This window comes from Stenella coeruleoalba (genome assembly GCF_951394435.1).
Source record: "Stenella coeruleoalba genome assembly, chromosome: 9".
NCBI lineage: Eukaryota > Metazoa > Chordata > Mammalia > Artiodactyla > Delphinidae > Stenella > Stenella coeruleoalba.
The window spans coordinates 59,284,858-59,304,814 of record NC_137155.1 but is presented as its reverse complement, the minus strand read 5'-3'; the positions used below and the strand labels follow the sequence as shown (position 1 = coordinate 59,304,814).

Below are 19,957 nucleotides of genomic sequence, written 5' to 3'. Positions count from 1 at the left end.
CAGGGCAGTGGTCATTCCGGAACTTCAGCCAGGTCTTTTGTGTAGCCCAAGGCTGAAGGAACATCAGGGACCCCTGAATCCCCTTTCTTTTTTTTTTTTTTTTTTTGCCTTTGGCCATTGTTCAGAAGTAGAAGGAAAATTAAACCATAGCCCCATTGGTGGGCAGAGAGTTGTTCAGGCTTCATTGCATTTAGAGAAATGTTTCTCTTCTTTTACAGTAATCTAGACTTCACTCTTTCTGAACACTGTCTTTGGGAGATGTGTGTTGTTAAGGAGAGGAGGCATCTTCAAACCTGGCTGGGAGGTCTCAGAAGCCCGAATCAGAATTGCAAAGCCCACCCAAGATTCTCCCACTCAAGCTGACTCTTCCACCCACCCCTGTTCCCAAGTCCTCTGTGGCTTTTATCCTAGTGTGAGTAAGGCTGACTTGGATATATAATTTTACCTTTTATTTACTCCCACATTGTAAGTGCATTTAATTAGCCCTACCATCTGGTGAATCTGCTTCATCCACAGAGGCTCGTGGTCATGTGGCACAAGGAACGAGGCAGAAAGGGAAGTGTGGCTGGCTCCACATTCACCCTTTGAACCCAAGGTAGTTGCATTGTATCGTGAGGGACTGTAGCCGCCAAGCTCCAGGAGGTGACCGTCAGTAGAGTGGTGTGTGATTTGTCACAGCAGTGATGGGAGAGGTGAAAGGACTCCAGGATCTGGAGACAAAAACCCCCAAGAATTCAACATAAGAGGGATGAGAGCCATCCCCACGTCTTCCCAATACACTCAGGAGAGGTGACACTTGGGCAGTGGGGTGGGGCGGATAAATAGAAGGTAGTCGGGTGAGTTCAGCCTATGCCAAAGTTTATGTTTCATTGTAACTGGCGTTTGAAAAAAAAATTAAATTGGAAGATCAGCAAAAATGAAAAATCTACATAAATGGGTCACTGTGACCCAAATACCCCACAAACCTCAGGAGAAGAATTTTCTTCAGCATTCTTGCCCTCTGGCCAGAAAAATTCATTCTGAATTTTGTTTCTGAATCTGTCGATCTTAACTTCTACAAAATCATTTCTTTCTTGTTATCCCTCTAAAGGCTTTGCATCTAGAATCTGAGGAAGCTTCGGGTTACATAATTTCGCTACATTTGCCTTCAAAGCATGTCTACCTGATCAAATTCCCTGATAAACATTTTCCTTTTATATATGTCAAAGAAACAGAAATTATTTTATTTTTATTTTTTAAAATACATTTAAACACCTCAGCATTCTATTTTGTTCAGTCATTCCCCTCCTTGCCCTTACTCTCAACTATAATAGTTTCTCATGTTCCCTGTTTCTAAACATTTTCATTGCCTTCTTTCCATATAACACACAGAACTCCCTTTTCAGCGATATCTCTTTGGTGGTGCTGAAAGAGAAACACAGACTTTATGGTGGCAAAATGTTTGTTTTTTTTTTTTTTTTTTGCGGTACGCGGGCCTCTCACTGTTGTGGCCTCTCCCGTTGTGGAGCACAGGCTCCGGACGCACAGGCTCAGCGGACATGGATCACGGGCCCAGCCGCTCCGCGGCATGTGGGATCTTCCCAGACCGGGGCACGAACCCGTGTCCCCTGCATCGGCAGGCGGACTCTCAACCACTGCGCCACCAGGGAAGCCCAAAATGGTTGTTTTAATACTTTTCTTTTCCCTTTCTGATCATGATTATAGTTCTGCCTTTATTTTATTTGTCTGCTGAGGCTTATTAGCACCTCATTACATTAGCTCATTCTCTAGCGAGGTGTCCCAAGAGCATTACTCCAGAACTCCTACAAGGATGTAGAGTTCCCTCTGGGAAAAGACATGTATCCAGGAAATTTGCTAAACCAGAACCTGCTGTCCTTAAATTAGCAGACTGATCTTTTATGATACATCCACTTAGTAAGATACAATGATCTGGATGACAGGAGAGCTTGCTTTACTCCAGCCTTGCCCCAGACAGAGAGCGTGCTTGTCCTCAGCTGCAACGCCAGCAAAGTAGTTGATAGAACGAGTGCAGCTAAGATTTGTGACACAAATGGAAGTTGGGGTGTTAGAAAGACTTCAATTAATTAATTAATTGTGACCTTGGATAGGTTACCTAACTCCTGTGAACCCCCATTTCCTCATCTGTAAAAACGCAATAAAGGTATATTCCTTGTGAACTTGTAAGAATTTGAGAAAATAAGTATGTGAGTGTGTGTTTAATAGGGGAAGACGGTGCAAAGATCAGCATGAAGTTTTTTAGAAAGTGAGAAATTTGACAATATATCTAAAGTCCTGATAGTAGTGGTCCTTGGTCTATAATGTGTGTAGAGATATTGATTAAGTTTAGGTTTCGTTAAATTAAGTATGCCTGTTAAAAAATTTAAGATGTAACAGTTAGAAATTGCCTTCAGCTAATAATAAAAATCTTGACTAAAGTGACTTGAACAAAATCAGAGTTGGTTTTTGTTTCATATGAATGAAATGTGGAGGTGGGCAGTTCAGGGCAGATTTGGCCACTTCTTGGTCATCAGGGGTCGGGCTCTTTCTGTCCTACTATCCTTAGGGTGTGACTTCCATCTTCAAAGTTGCCTCAGGGTGCATCATGGTTTTTGGAGTTCCAACTGTCACACCCACATTCCAAGCAGGACAAAGGAGGGAAGGACAGAGGAACACAGGCCAACTGTCATTATTCTTTTAATGAGCCTTCCCAGAAGTTCCAACTAACTTCTCACACACTGTTTCCCTTCTATCTTTGAGGGATACTCAGAAACGTAGTTTCTCAGCAAGGTTTATTTCCCAGTTTCGTTGCTAAGGAAAAAAGGGAGAATCGCTATCGCAGAGACCTCGAGCAGGTTCTGCCATAAGGGTAACCACTAAATATTAGAGAAAGAATGAGAAACTCCCAAACAAATAGAAAGGAAAATGGGGACCAAAGAAAGTCCATCGATCCAACAGATGGCGGGAATGGAATAAACAGAAGCCAAGAAAAATCATTCTAATGAATGATATACACAAAATAAGATGGAGTAAATAATTCCAGTGTTTAAGTGTACTCATAATCAATGTGAAAGGACTTAACCCACAGATGAGAACATAGATTGTCAGACAGGATAAATCAAACAAAAGTCATCCATATGCTGTTTATAAGAGACACACTTAAGTTATAACAGAGGAAGTGTGAAAGCAAAGGACTGGGAAAATATGTAACAGGCAAATTCCTGTTAAAGGATAATGTTTTTAAAAGATAATATCATGATGCTTATATAAATAGAGAAGAAAACATCAAAGATTTTATTTAACTCTTTAATTAGTGAGGGAACTAGTAAGATGCTATAAAAGAGAATTCAAAGTATTACACTTTTATAGTTAAATCAGGAATGAATACACAAATAGATGCAAAATTGGTTAATATCCACAGGGTGATAATCAATTACATTTCACTGAGCACAATTTTTATATCGACGGAGAAAAATTATTTGCATTGCTATCAGTTTTCTATAAGACAGCTCAAAGACAAGGAAAGGCACAAACTACAGAACCTGAAAACTCAGCGGGATGTGCTCTCAAACAATGCTTAATTTTCCATTGAAGACACCAGGGAAACTTTTGCTCTGTTAGTCCTTCACAACGTTCCCTAGTGTCCCCTCTCCTTCTATGATCATAACAATCTCAAAGGAAGATTACTCTTTTTTTAAAAAAATTATTTATTTATCATTTATTTTTGGTCGCACTGGGTCTTTGTTGCTGTGCGCAGGCTTTCTCTAGTTGCGGCGAGCGGGGGTCCTTGTTGTGGTGCGCGGGCCTCTCATTGCGGTGGCTTCTCCTGTTGTGGAGCACGGGTTCTAGGCACGCGGGCCTCAGTAGTTGTGGCTCATGGGCTCTAGAGTGCCGGCTCAGTAGTTGTGACGCACAGGCTTAGTTGCTCCACAGCGTGGGGGATCTTCCTGGACCAGGGCTCGAACCCGTGTCCCCTGCATTGGCAGGCAGGTTCTTAACCACTGTGCCACCAGGGAAGCTCTCGCAGAAAGATTATTCTTAAGTTTGACTGGCAAGATCCAGGTCCACAGAGTAATTTGACCAACTACAAAATTAATTTTTGTCTTGAAGTTTTCATAAGGAATCCCAGAATGATCTCTTAAAAGATTTGCTCTCCTATGGCTAGGAAATTCTTGCCATCAAATTATGCCTGCAGTATCTATAAATTTGGGTGAATTTCTTTCCTCTTAAAATCTTCCAAATTTCTTAAGGCTCCTGGTCTGCCAGGAAGTAACCTTCCTCACCTCCTGTGAGGCTGGGATCCTATAAGCCAGACACCACCCAGTTTTCCTAGGAGGGCTTTGTAAGTGTCAGCGCCATAAGCCACGTCAACCTTAGCTCCCTAAAAGCGGTTGGTCATATCTGATGAAATAAGCATCATTCTCAAATATGGCACTCCAGGAAAGGCCCTGGTTGTACAATCAACTCATTCAATTGTATTCTGGTAAGGAGAAGAGATTCTTTCTGAATCTTGGCAAATAATTATATTGCCATGAAAAGCATGGAGAATCAGTAAGAGTTTCTGAATTCTGTGAGATCAGTGGTGATCAAATATAATTTTTAAATGTTCCATTTCAGTTTACAAAAGCAGAACCTACTAAATTTTATAGGTTACAAATAGCTTAAGAAGAAAGAAAAGGGTTTATTTATACAACCAGAATATAGAACACTGAAATAAAATCAACATTCCAAAAAAATAACCACAGTGAAATTTTCCTCATCAGTTCACTCAGTCTTATGTAATTAATTCTTATTCTCTGAGCCTTGGGTTTGTAGTCCTCTTGACTAAAAACAGTCCTGGAGATCTTGATTTGGTCCACTGGTATGGTATGAAAGTTATCTAAGAGATGCCAGCTCAGAAGCATGTACACTAGAGGCTAAGTTTTAAAGCACTGATAGCCTGAAGTACCTGGTACAGTCCTTTTCTATACTGAGAAAAGACTCTGAGACCATCCTTCTCGGTTGAAGACAAAATTGGCCTGTAGCAGGACTTCCCTGATGGTACAGTGGTTAAGAATCCACCTGCCAATGCAGGAGACATGGGTTTGAGCCCGGGTGTGGGAAGATCCCACATGCTGTGGAGCAAATAAGCCCATGTACCGCAACTGCTGAATCCCGCACGCCTAGAGCCCGTGCTCTGCAACAAGAGAAGCCACTGCAATGAGAGGCCTGCGCATCGCAACGAGGAGTGGCCCCCGCTCGCCGCAACTAGAGAAAGCCCGTGTGCAGCAATGAAGACCCAATGCAGCCAAAAATAAATAAATAAATAAATTTATTTAAAAAAAAAATTGGGCTGTAGCTTACAGCAAAGCCTTCAGGCAAGCATCAGAGTAAAATAAAAACTACTTGTAGATGGCAGAGACTTAAAATGGCTATGTTTAATTTATAACTAGTAACCTTCAAATGTGAAAGGTCTGATGAGGGGTGCCTAATAATAATGCAACCCACAAGGAAATTTGGTTGTTTCTGTAGCATGCCAAAGAAAGATAATAACGTCACCCCCCTGGCAAAAAAAAGCCTGTCCTTAAGGATAATGATTGAGCTTACATTCAAAGATATCTGATTCATTAAAATGGAGAAACGTAATTTTATGGAGGAAAAATCTTGAGATATAATGTAATGATCATAAAACATAATATACCAAGAATATACTAAGAATAGCAAGTAAAGAGATTCAGGAGTAGGGCCCAGACCTCTGTATTTTTTATAAAACTCCACAGGTAAGTTTGATGTGCATTCCCATTTTGAAAACCAGTAGACACCAGGTTCAAATTAAAGAAATAAGACTATGGCCAGGCCAAGGTAACATGTTAATTACTGAAATTATGATTGAGACTACACTGTTGTATAACTATACTGTTGTCGAATGTCATCAGGCAAAGTATTGCCAGGACTCTGATAAACACAGGAAAACACGACACACCTATTTCATAAGAGTTTTGATCAGTATTTTCCTTGAGGATAAAAACAGAACACGGGGGCTTCCCTGGTGGCGCAGTGGTTGAGAGTCCGCCTGACGATGCAGGGGACACGGGTTCGTGCCCCGGTCCGGGAAGGTCCCATATGCCGCGGAGCGGCTGGGCCCGTGAGCCATGGCCGCTGAGCCTGCGCGTCCGGAGCCTGTGCTCCGCAACGGGAGAGGCCACAACAGTTAGAGGCCCGCGTACCGCAAAACAAACAAACAAACAAAAACAACAGAACACGGACAGACAGGGCATTGACAAATCTCCAGGGATTTCCTGGAAAGCGTACCATTTCTGCAATATTTATATTAACAATAGTTTATCTGTACAAGTTTAACCTAGGGAAAGCTGAGCTCCTCTTCTGATCTGACAGCTCTACTCATGCAAGTCCTACAATAGTAATGCATTAAACAAATCTAGCGCCTCTCTTTTTACAAGGTGAAAGAACAAGGCTTTGTGACTTCCAGGGACCCTCTAGGGAACCTCAAGATTGTTTTAGATGTAAAAGACATCTTGATTTTCTGTACACTTTAAAATGGCTAAAATGGTAAGTTTTATATTATATATATTTTACCACAATAAAAAGATTTTTTTAAACATTTAAATTACAATTAAAGAATGCCCCCACCCCGAATCCTGATTTTATTTTACTTTTTCTAAATTTAAGATCTAATTTTTGGGGAAATGAAAATAAAAAACTTATCAGAAGATATTTGGATACTTAATTAAGATGGGATCATGGATGACTTAGAAACAATAATTGATTACCTATTTAATTAGAGTCACAATAAACATAGATGGTAGCAGGATTTTTAAAAATCTATGTTCTTTCACAAGTGAAGAACCTTGGTTCTTTTTCTTCCTTAAATAATCAAGAATATAGTGAAGTCAACATAAAGCACAGGAAATTATTCTGGTAAAACCCAGAATCTTTGGTTACACAGCAGGTAATGATAACCTTTACATTGTAGGCTGAGGCATTACTCAGTAAATCAAGGCAACAAGCCTACCAAAATTGGGCAAACTTTGCTAAGATTTTAACACATTACAGAGCTACTTTTCAGACTCGAGTATTAGAAACTAAGGCAAATAAAATGTAATTTCCAAGTTCTGTCTTTCATTATCCATTTTCCTATTCTGAAACAGACTGACATTTTACTTTAGAACAGATCTTAGGGGGCTGCAAGGTCAAAACTAATTTTATTATAACACTAAGATGTTATCTATGTTAACATGCAGTGCATTAATCATTGCTGTTGGCAAATGAATCAATATGTATTTTTAAAAGTTCTCAGTTGCCACCTTTAATACAGTAAATGTCGATAAGTTATAACCCACATAAACAAAAGTCGCTGGGGCCCTCAATAAATCATGAGTGTACAAAGGGGCCCAGAAACTAACAAACAAAAAAAGTCCAAGAAGTACTGCCTTAGGATAAATTTATTCCTTTTCCTTGGAAAACAAAAGCACATCTACAGTTGTACATCTATTTATGATAAAAGCTCTCTAGAAAGTGGGCATAGAGGGAACCTACCTCAACACAGTAAAGGCCACGTATGACAAGCCCAGAGCTAACATCATACTCAGTGGTGAAAAGCTGAAAGCATTTCTTCTGAGGTCAGGAACAAGACAAGGATACCCCCTCCTGCCATTTTTATTCAACATAGTCTTCTTGGAAGTCCTAGCCACAGCAATCAGACAAGAAAGAAATAAAAGGAATCCAAATTGGAAAGGAAGAAATAAAATTGTCACTGTTTGAAGATGACGTGATACTATACATAGAAAATCCTAAAGATGCCACCAAAAAAACTACCAGAGCTCATCAATGAATTCAGTAGAGTTGCAGGATACAAAATTAATATAGAGAAATCTGTTGCATTTCTATATACTAACAATGAACTATCAGAAAGAGAAATTAAGGAAACAACCTCATTTACAATTGCATCAAAAAGAATAAAATACCTAAGAATAAACCTGCCTAAGGAGGTAAAATATCTGTACTAGGAAAAGTATAAGACACTAATGAAAGAAATTGAAAATGACACAAACAGATGGAAAGATATACTGTGTTTAACCCACACACTTATGGTCAATTAATCTATGACAAAGGAGGCAAGAACATACAATGGAGAAAAGACAGTCTCTTCAATAAGTGATGCTGGGAAAACTGGACAGCTACACATAAAAGAATGAAATTAGAATATTTTCTAACAACATATAGAAAAATAAACTAAAAATGGATTAAAGACCTAAATGTGAGACCAGAAACCATAAAACTCCTAGAAGGAAACATAGGCATAACACTCTTTGACAGAAATCATAGCAATGTTTTTTCAATTTGTCACCTAAGGCAAAGGAAACAGAAGCAAAAATTTAAAAATGGGAACTAATTAAACTTAAAACTTTTTGCACAGCAAAGGAATCCATCGACAAATGAAAAGACAACCTACTGAATAGGAGAAAGAATTTGCAAATGATATGACTGATATGGGGTTAATATCCAAAAATGTATAAATAGCTCATACAACTCAACATCAAAAAAACAAACCACCTGATTTAAAAATGGGCAGAAGGGGACTTCCCTGGTGATCCAGGAGTAAGACTCCATGCTCCCAATGCAGGGGGCCCGGGTTCAATCCTTGGTAAGGGAACTAGATCCCACGTGCATGCCGCAACTAAAGATCCCACACGCCACAACTAAAGATCCCACACGCCACAACTAAGACCCAGTGCAGCCAAATAAATAAATAAATAATTTTAAAAATAATAACAATAAAAATGGGCAGAAGACCTGAATAGATGTTTTTGCAACGAAGACATACAGATGGCCAACAGGCACATGAAAAACTGCTCAATATCATATACCATCAGAGAAATGCAAATCGAAACCACAATGAGCTATTACCTCACATCTGTCAGAATGGCTACCATCAAAAAGTCTACAAATAATGTTGGTGAGGATGTGGAGAAAAGGGAACCCGAGAACACTGTTGGTGGGAATGTAAATTGGTGCAGTCACCATGGAAAACATTATGGAGGTTCCTCAAAAAATTTAAAATAGAACTACCATATGACCCAGCAATTACACTCCTGGGTATATATCTGAAGAAAACAAAAACAGTAATTTGAAAAGATACATGCACCCCAATGTTCACAGCAGCACTATTTACATTGCCAAGGTATGGAAGCAACCTAAGTGTCCATCAACAGATGAATGGATAAAGATGATGTGGTGTGTATATATATATATAGTGGAATACTACTCAGCCATAAAAAAGAATGAAATTTTGTCATTTGCAGCAATATGGATGGGCCTAGAGGGTATTATGCTTAGTGAAATAAGTCAGACTGAGAAAGACAAATACTGTATGATATTTCTTATATGTGGATGCTAAAAAACAAAACAAGCTAGTGAACATAACACAAAAGAAACAGACTCACAGATAAGAGAACAAACTAGTGGTTATCATCAGTGGGGAAAGGAAAGGGAGGAGGAGCAAGATAGAGGAAGGGGACTAAGAGGTACAAATTACCATGTACAAAATAAATAAGCTATAAGTATGTATTGTACAGCACAGGGAATACAGCCAATATTTTATAATAACTCTAAATGGAGTATAAACTTTAAAAATTGTGAATCACTATGTTGTACACCTGAAACATGTAATACTGTAAATCAACTATACCTCAATTTTTAAAAAGCACATACAGTTTTATTTCTTTGTCGCTATTATTCCTAGCGTAGCCTCAATAACTCTTTTTTTTTTGGCTGTGTTGTACGACATTCGGGATCTTAGTTCCCTGACCAGGGATCAAACACGTGCCCCCTGTATTGGGAGCATGGAGTCTTAACCACTGGACTGCCAGGGAAGTCCCAATAACTCATACTAATTAAACTTTAAATCACAATAATCAACTTCCATTTATAATGACCCAAAGATGTATCCTCTCTGTAGCATATGAAAATAAGAAGCAAAGTATATACAATTAAATAGTGGTTACTAGTCCACATTTTGGTATTCTAACTTACCTGGTTGCATATACCAGAAAGCCAAACCAGCTTAAGCAAAAAGGAAATACACGGGGTCAGGTAACTGAAAAGTTTAGGAGTGGAATAACTTTGGCATGGTTGACTCTAGCTGCTCAAATAAAGTCACTGGGCATCTGTCTCTTTTCATCTCTTGGTTCTGTTTTCCTCTGAGCTGGCCTTGTTCTTCAGAGCCGTCTGCCTTCTCATGACGAAAAGAAAGTCCCTAGCAGCACTAAGCTCACATGATCTTTAGTGTCTAACAGCTCAGAAAATGGAGATTCAGATCATCTCTTTTAGTATCTGATTATTCTCCCTAAAAGTTCCTTAAGTAGCTCTACTTGGAGCAGAAGCCCATCCCTGGGCCAATAGCTGACTCCAGAGGTCTGGGATACTCCAAATGCTCAGCCTGGACCACCTGCCCACCCCTGTGATCATTTAGAATAGGGAGCAGGTGTTCTCTGCCCCAAGCACGATGCTCACTGTTTTCATGAAAAGGCAGTCTTGAAACTTCAGCAGGGCGCCATGGAGGCCTACGAGCAGATCCAAAAGGAGCCCCTGAAGCTGAAAGGCATGGCAGAGCTCAGAGTGACTAAGCGGAAGAAGAAAAAGAACAAAGGCAAGGTGAAACTCCTGTAAGCGATGGGAACAAGCAAAAAGAACGAGGAGGAGAAGTGGCGCAGCCTGGACAAGCGGACACTGGCCCAGGTGGCCTCTGAGAAGAAGCGGGAGAAATGGCAAATGGAAAGGATCCTGAAGAAAGCATCCAAAACCCACAAGCAGACAGTAGAAGACTTCAACAGACACCTGGACACACTCACGGAGCACTATGACATTCCCAAAGTTAGCTGAACAAAGGAGCCTCCCCATCCGGGGTACGGAGTAGCATCGAGGCAAAGTTGGGATTATGTTTGGTGCCTTTGGCATTTTCTAGAAATATTCTCTTACACCCATCCTTACGTCTTCTGCTTGAGACAGTGCTTTTCAAAACTGTTATGTCCTCATTCTGGAACTTGATTAAAGTAAGACTGTCCTTTTACTCTATTTTGATTTCTCGGTAGGACGTAGAAGAGAAAGCTTTTAGCTTGGAAAGTTTACCCAGAGATTAAGGTTATTTCTGTGTAAGTGCTGTGGAAAAGTGTTTTTACCCCCGAGTTGCATCTGACTCTTTGACAGCCAGCCAGCTGGCTTTGCCTAGATGAAACCAACTCCAGAGACAAGGGGCTAATGCCAGCGTGGCCTGCAGCATGCAGACCGCTGTAGGGCCCTGCAGGGGCTGCCTTTCCAAGCTCCCTCTAGCTTGGGGCTCATGCTCTCCCGTCCAGGGTCCAGGGAAGCCACTTGTAGCTTCGTGGCCTTCAGACTACCTCCTCAGCCACCTGGCCACTGAGACAATGTGGCCTGGGAAACAGAACAACCACCTAAGGCAAGGATGGAACGTACATCTTGTCCCTTTCTGAAGCTGTGGCCAGTGTGTAGCCTCTTCCCCCAATGTCCCCATTCCAGACATGTCTAGTGGGTGTTGCCATGGCAGACATTGCCAGTTGAGCACAGAATCCTTTGTAATGGAACCCAGACCCAACCTGCCTTCCTACCCTCCACCCTGGGCTCCAAGCAGCTCCCCGTATTTATTCAGAGTTGGCACATAACATGTTTGGCGTTCCTGGCCTCAGGACACCTCAGGTGTGATGGGACCAATGCAGAGCTCCAGAACCAACAGACATGGGTACAGTTGAAAGGAAGGACTGAGGTTCCCATGCTGGAGAGCCAGGATCTTTGAGGGCCTATGTGTACCCACCAGATGAAGATCAAATTGCATGTGCTATTGGGAGAAAGTGTGTTGACATAGATGCTGAAAGAATAAGAAAGTCAAAAAAGAAAAACCAAGTGTTGGGTTTGGGACTGTCATATGTGAAAGGCAGAATAAAACAAAAAAGTTATTAAAATAAAGAAAAGGCAGCCTTGTTTAGCAAAAAGAACACTAAACTGATATTCAAAATACCTTGGTTTTGCTTCTGCTCTGCCACCTCCTAACTGTGTGACCTTGGGCAGGCAATTTCACTTCCTCAAACACCAGTATTTTGTGGTATAGAATGAATGGGTTGGATTAGATGATTCCAGACTTAAATGTCTATAAATGTGTTTCATTAATTCAGAAAGAATCAAGGTTTATTTGTCTGTCTGGGGGCTCAAAACAAGATGTAGAAGTAAGTTCTAGTAGTCCTAGTCAATAACAGAAACGTATTCAAGCTAAGTTAAGCGAAAGAAAAAAAAGTCAGGAGAACTTTGTACAAAAATCCGGAGTATCTCACAGAACCCAAGGACAGAAGTGGACATCACGAAAGCCAAGCAGCAGGAACTACAAAACTACCAGGAACTATTATTTTCTCTCAGTCTCTGTCTCTCCCTCTTCCTTCCTACCTCCCTCTTGCTCTCTCTCTCTCTCTCTAACCAGATCATTTTTTTCCCCCTTTTCCCTATATTTTGCACATCTGTTCCGTTCTCCTCTGTAAATGTCTACTTTCTCTGCTTCTCCCGGCATGTGGATGAGAATGGTTTTCCATGATGGCAGCTTCTGCTCTTCAGTTTCCATAACCCTCATTCCAGCTAAAAGGCACAACACAATCATCCCTGAAGCTCACCTCCAAGTCTGATTGCCTCACCTCAGGTCAGGTGTCCATTCGTGGCCAGCAAAGCAGGGTCATCAATCATAAACATGGCTGCCTCATGGAGATGGAGATGTTCTCAATGAAATGGGGGTACTGAACTGGGAAGACACCCCCAAAGGTATCTATTTCAACAGTTAGGCTAATTTTTTTTTTACCGACAAGTGCAAGGTACTATTGTTAAGAAAGAAGAACTCAACAAGAAATAACAAATGTCAGAGAGGATGTAGAGAAAAAGGAACTTCTGTACACTGTTGGTGGGAATGTAAATTGGTGCAGCCACTATGGAAAACAGCATGTAAGTTCCTTGAAAAATTAAAAATAGAACTACCATATGATCCAGCAACTCCATTTTTGGGTATTTATCTGAAGAAAATGAAAACACTAACTTGAAAAGATATATGAACCCTCATGTTCATTGCAGCATTATTTATAATAGCTAAGACATGGAAGCAGTCTAAGTGTCCATCAGTGGAAGAATGGATAAAAAAGATGTCATACACACACAGACGAATATATACACACAATGGAATTTTATTCAGCCATGAAAAAGAAGGACCTCTTGCCACTTTTGACCACATTGGATGGATCTTGAGGACATTATGCTAAGTGAAATAAGACAGACAAAGAAAGACAAATTCCATATGATCTCACTAATATGCTGAATCAAAAAAAACAAGTAAAACGGCTCATAGATACTAAGAACAGATTGGTGGTTGCCAGAGGTGGGGGGGGAGAGTGGGTGAAATGGGTCAAAGTGTGGTCAAAAGTACAAATTTCCAGTTATAAAATAAATAAGTCCTGGGGATGTACAGCATGGTGGCTTCAGTTAATAATACTGTATTGTATATTTGAAAGCTGCTAAGAGAGTAGAGCTTAAAAGTTCTCATTACACACACACACAAATTGTAGCTACATGTGGTGAATGATATTCACCAGACTTATTGTGGTGATCATTTCACAACACTTGTATATACAGAAATCAAATAATTATGTTGTACACCGAAAACTAACATAATGTTAAATGTCAATTATATCTCAATTTTTTAAAAAGGAAAAAGAAAGAACTTTACAACTATAAGGCTTTTAGATAGATAAACATGAGTTAAAAAAAAAACTTCTTGGAAGGGGATGGATTCATAGAGTAGAGGAAACTGAGCATGAGTCATAATAACACCATTTTAAAAACGCAGTAGGGAAAAAAAACACAGTGGGAAGTGTAACCAAAAGTATAACACAAACAGTTTTAGTGTCTTGTATGATTTATATATATTTGGCAATGAGGATTCTGATAATCAATATGTGGATCTGGTGGTATTTCTTTTCTGAACTCAATTAGAAAACCAGATGGATCAATTTCCAACAGCAGCTCCCAAGCTAATATGTTCTGATCCCACCTCTTAGAAGAAAGGCCATCTGACGGAATGCCCAGGTGGAATCACAAGGCATTTCATACTGATACCCTCATTTCTGGTCATACCTCTTATAGTTATTTATAAATAAATATTTATATTATATATAGAGAGAAATAAATGTGGAGATTTCATAGAAATGGAATCATATAATATGTGTGGTCTTTCATGTCTGGCTTCTTCCATTTAGTACAGATATGCCACATATTTTTATCCATTCATCAGTTGATGGACATTTGGGTTGTTTCCACCTTTTGGCTATTGTGAATAGTGCTGCTGTGAATATTTGTGTACGAGCTCTTGTTTGAACACCTGTTTTCAATTCTTTTGGGTATACACCCAGGAATGGAATTGCTGGGTCATATGATAATTCTATGTTTAACTTATTAAGAAACTGTCAAAATGTTTTCCAGAGCGGCCGCACCATTTCACATTCTCACCAGGGTTACATGATGAGGGTTATAATTTCTCCACATCGTGGCCAACATTCCTTTTCCGTTTTTTGACTACAGCTAACCTAGTGAGTATGAAGAGGGAATCTCAAGGTGGTTTCGAGTTGCCTTTCTCTAATAACTAAGTTCTTAGGTTTTTGATTGCACAGAAAAGATTGTTTACTCTCAGAGGCATGGATTGTACCTTAGAGGTTTAATATTCTCAGGGCTGAGAACACAGTAGGTGATTTAATCATTGCCTGCTGACAAATCTTTCATTTGGCAAACATTTACAAGCAGAGTCTGGGCTTCGTGTGAGCTCAGCACCAATCAACAAGAGTTCTATTTAGCTTTAGGAGGTCAGAAGATCAGAGCACATGGATACATTCTAAAGACTCTGACAACAGGCCCCTAAGAAGGCAGATTCACACCTCAACATGACACAGCAATGGAAGCTTTAGAAGCAATTTGATCCATTGCACCAAATGGTGGCTGAAGGTCAATTACAATGAAAATCGGTATTGGCTTCTGTTTTCATCTCCCTTTTCACTTTTAATAAAACGTGTCTTGGCAGAAATCTCTTAAGGCAGATGGGTGCCCACTTTGTAGAGGTGTTTGGTGGGTTAATGTGAGCCAAACACTTCATGATAAGACGTCCGCTGCAACTGAAGAGTCAGGTGCTCTTATTAATGAGACTTTTAATTCTGAGCATTTACTCCATGCAAGATCCTGTCCCAGGCAATTTATTAATAGCTGAGAACGTAATGCGCAGCTTTCAGACATTATCTCAATCTTAATAAATAGCTCTTTCCTCCGCTGCAGCACTGGTTCTGTCTGGGCTCAGATCTGAGCTCTGCCCCTCACTAGCTATGAGATTTAACCTCTGTGAACATCAATTTCCTTATCTGGAAAGATGGAAATTAAAACGCTCATCTCTTAGGTTGTTTTTAGGATGAGCTAGGATAACCTGGTTAACGTACTACAATGTCTGGTACCTGGAGAGAAGTTAATAATGTTAGCTCTCTTTGCCTTCATTTAGAAGTAGGGATATTACAGATATTATTCCTCCTACTTTGTAGATGGGAGGAGTGAGGCACAAGCCTCACAGTGAATGAGTCATCATCCTGTCTTCCCAGCTCACAGCCATTTCCAGCTCCCTGAGGACTGCACGCTGAACCAGGGTGATGGACCACAGCAGTCATGTTCGTACCACAGGCACAGCCTTCAGGTCATTGCTCATTGAATTGAGGGAGACAGACATGGGATTAAAGTGGGCCAATTACATTCTTGTGTAAGAATTTGGAATTGAGACCGAGAGGCAGAAAGTTAGAATCTGTAAGTGGTTAGAACCATGTCACGTAATTTAGAATCTTGATGCCACTACATTCTGGCATATGGATGGGGGAGTGCAGAAAGTTGGTCCTCAGAGAGAGAAGAGGGAAGTAGATGTGCAGAAAGAAGCAGCAATGAGAGCCTAGAAGAAACCCCAGTGGTTTTCCAGTACTTGGTTCTAGTATTTTCTGAGCCCAGCTCACACATTTTCCCTTGGATTCCATGAGACACCCACCTACAGACTTATAATAAATTCCCTCAGGTCGCTTCTCGGAGTTTGGTGGGCAAGATTTTCACAGGCCACCAAACTCCAGTGAGCAAGTGACTGAACTTTATTTCCTGTAACATAATTACATTTGAGTTCTCATTCCACCTGATGGCGGAAAAGCAATCAAGTTCAGCTTCAGGTAAACTCAGTCATTTTAGCGTTTTTTGGGCATTTTAGGTTTCACTCAATTCAGGGTATCTTCACACATTTCCTTCTCACCATAGTGTCATCTCCAGACTTCTTGGGCATCCTTCTTGCCAACAAGAGGAGGCACTTAGCCCATGCTCACCTCCCTGGAGAGAGGTGTAACCGTGGTTCGATGCATTCCATCTGCTCTGGGGTCATCATGTCCTTGCAGCCACTCTCCAGTCACCTGATTCTGCACCACAGCCCTCTACAGCTCTTTGCTCACTGTCAGACACTTTTGTGCCCCTTTTAGGAACTCACTAGCATCCAAATCTTTTTATATCTTTTTATTTTTAATAAAAATGGTTTTGACAAAATCTGAACAATCTTTAATCTGCAGGAAGTAGAGCCTTGTAGTTATTCTTCTGATTTCTTTCTAATGTCTTGCTTACAAAATAACCTTGTGCATTGATCTTTTGGGGGGAGAGTCTTTGGAAACTTGAAATTCCTTTTTATTTCAAAAATCCTGGCTGTTGTAAATCAAAAGTGTTAGATTTTAAGACTATTGTTTCTACTATAAATTTCAAGAGCCTAAATTGGAACTAATCTGAGTTTTAAGAACCTAATTTGGAACTCAAATCCATTTGGCTAAGATACTGCATAGTGGTGACTTAACTGGGGAGGGCCAAGGAGTAACTTACAGGAAATGCACATTTTTGTCGGGCTGCATGGGTTTGCGTTGATTTCTTGATCACTGTGAGCTGGATAAACACTGGCTTCCCAAGAATGCTTTCCATCCTTTGACCCTGTCTGCCTTTTAGAATTTCCAGGATTATCTCCTCTGTAATGTTCCACCTGCTTTCCACAATCCTTGTGTCACTTGGTGCACAGATACTGGTGGGCACATGGAAAGGGTGAGCCAAAGTTAGACCTGCATTTGCAAGACCACGTGAAACCCAACGCTCATTCTCCTGAAGCCAGGCTGCTTTTAGAAAGAGAGAAGAGGAATGCCATTCCATCACGCATGCTTATCATTCCCCAACTTTGGTTTCAAACCATCTTTATACCCTGGCCCATGGAGAAACTTGCCATTAAATTCTGTTCTCTCACAGCCCTTATATAGCAACTGTGTTGGGACCACTTCAGGCATTCCAAGCTTCACTAAGAGAGCAATTTTCTAACAAGAAAGCTAGAATGGGGGAGCATCTAAGATTTAGTTGCAGCAAATTGGAGACCAGACAATATAATCAACTTATTCAGAATAGTCAGTGAGAATCAGCTCTATGGGAGAGACACAACATTGTCATGCTTTAAATGCAATGCATCTATCAGTTAGGATTATAGGGGTCTTAGAGTAAGTATCCCCTTTGTTACTTCCAGGTCACGGGGTACAGAAAAGTAAATTTAATGAATTTTAATGATATAATAAAATATAATATCACATGAAAAAAGTAGTAAACAGATATACACATATGAATCCAGTTATTCATATATATATATATACACACATACACATATATGTGTATCTAGACACATATAAGAATAAAAGATGGAAGCAGTAAACAATGATCACTTCTAGGTAGTGGTATCATGGGTAGTTTACATTTTCCTCCTAACATTTTAACATGTGGCCCCAATTTTTCATTACTCTTATCAAGAGAAAATAATTAACATCATCCTTCTTTAAAGAGTGAAATGGGACTTCCAATCTCATAAGATAAGATGAGGGGAAATGATAATCTGAAAGCTCTCCTGCCACATTGTCTAGAAATGCTTGATAAAATCTAGCAAAAGTGGGCTTCCCTGGTGGCGCAGTGGTTGGGAGTCTGCCTGCCAATGCAGGGGACGTGGGTTCGTGCCCTGGTCCAGGAGGATCCCGCATGCCATGGAGTGGCTGGGCCCGTGAGCCATCGCTGCTGGGCCTGTGCGTCCGGAGCCTGTGCTCTGCGACGGGAGAGGCCACAGCAGTGAGAGGCCCGCGTATCGCAAAAAAAAAAAAAAAAAAAAAAAATATATATATATATATATATATATATATATATATATATCAAAAGTTATTTTAAATCCCTTAGTGAACTATTAAGAGAGAAGGGAAGGCCCAGGTGTGTCAGTTAGAAATAGGAAAGTCAGTGGCAAGGATGTGAGTTGCTGCTGCAACTGGGATTGGGACCTGGATCCCTGAATAAAGCAGTTTTTAAAGGGCTGTACTCTCATTGAAAGAGTAGATTAGGAAAAATGTCAATCCACTGGCAGAGAGACAAAAAGGTATTTGTATGCTTTTCTCTGGGTGGGAAAAATGTCCATCTGAGAAACAAAATCTCCAGGTTTGTTTCTACTCCAACTTTGGAGGTTTAAATTTGCAGATGATCCAGGAACCATGATTCTAAATGACCTTCAAGGTGATAAAATGACCAAAAACTTGGTCCAGATATGGTGATCTCTCCGTAGCAAACACAAAGCAGCTCTTGAGAGATACACCCCAAAACCAAGCCACAGGGGAGTCTCACAGTAAAACAGCCTTCTCTAAAGAGGAGCTCACAAACTAAAATGATGAAATGCAGGACAAAATCCTCCATGAGAGTCAGCAGACACATAAATAGCACCAAAAGATTCCCTAAAACTCTGCATAATAGAATGACAATTTGTTTTTGTTGTTTGTTTGTTTGAGTACAGGAGTGGCATGATCTGATGTAATATTCCACTGTATATATGTGACACATCTAGAATGACAATTTGAAAGAGAATGTAAAATAATCACCTTTATAAGTCTTAAAAGGCCTGAACGATGTAATTAAAACACCAAGGGGCTTCCCTGGTGGCACAGTGGTTAAGAATCCATCTGCCAATGCAGGGGACATGGGTTCGAGCCCTGGTCCGGGAATATCCCACATGCCGTGGAGCAACTAAGCCCGTGCGCCACAACTACTGAGCCTGAGCCTGTGAGTCACAACTACTGAAGCCCGTGTGCCTAGAGCCCGTGCTCTGCAACGAGAGAAGCCACCACAGTGAGAAGCCCACGCACCGCAACGAAGAGTAGCCCCCGCTCGATGCAGCTAGAGAAAACCTGCATGGAGCAACGAAGACCCAACGCAGCCAAAAATAAATAAATAAATTTTTTTAAAAAAAGGGTTTGTTTAAAAAAAAAACCACGAAAAAAAGAACAAGTCCTATGAAAGGCACTTTGCATGACGTTACAAGTACAAAATCTGGAGCTAAACTGCTAGGTTCAAATCCCAGCCCTATCACCCATTAGCTGGACGGTACCACCTATTAGCTTGATTTCTTGATTACTGTGAGCTGAAAACCCTGGTCTCCCAAGAATGCCTTCCATCCTTTGACCTTGCCTGCCTCTTAGAATTTCCAGGATTATCTCCTCTGTAATGTTCAGTCTGCTTTCCACAATCATGTCAATTGGGGTGAGTCACTTAATATTTCTGTGCCTCAGGTCCCTCCTCTATAAAGTGGGAATATTAATGGTACTTACATCAATGGGGTGTTGTGAGGATTAAATGTGTTAATATATGTAAAGTGCTTAGAAGACTGTCTATCAAACTATATCACGATCTATATACAGAGAGATGGAAGTGGATAGACATAGACATAGTTATATATTGTATCGGTATATATATAATATATATTCTAAATGTTTATATACTAAATCCATGAATTTAAAAATAGACTCAGATATCAGACACA

At 40.4% G+C, this 19,957-nt stretch overlaps 1 protein-coding gene and 1 pseudogene across 2 annotated transcripts in view; one reads left to right on the top strand and one right to left on the bottom strand.

Annotated features, from left to right (window-relative positions):
* Positions 1-269: 269 nt before the first annotated feature.
* Positions 270-19,957, bottom strand: part of PLEKHA8 (pleckstrin homology domain containing A8) — a 110,110-nt gene continuing 90,422 nt past the window's right edge. Inside the window, exon 13 of the mRNA XM_079931445.1 lies at positions 270-710. Within this exon, the coding sequence (XP_079787571.1) occupies positions 673-710 (38 nt within the window). The 3' untranslated portion in view covers positions 270-672. The remainder of the gene's footprint in view (positions 711-19,957) is intronic.
* On the top strand, positions 10,035-12,522 carry LOC307191180 (protein FAM32A-like; annotated as a pseudogene). The gene has a single exon. The product of its transcript is annotated as a protein FAM32A-like (transcript).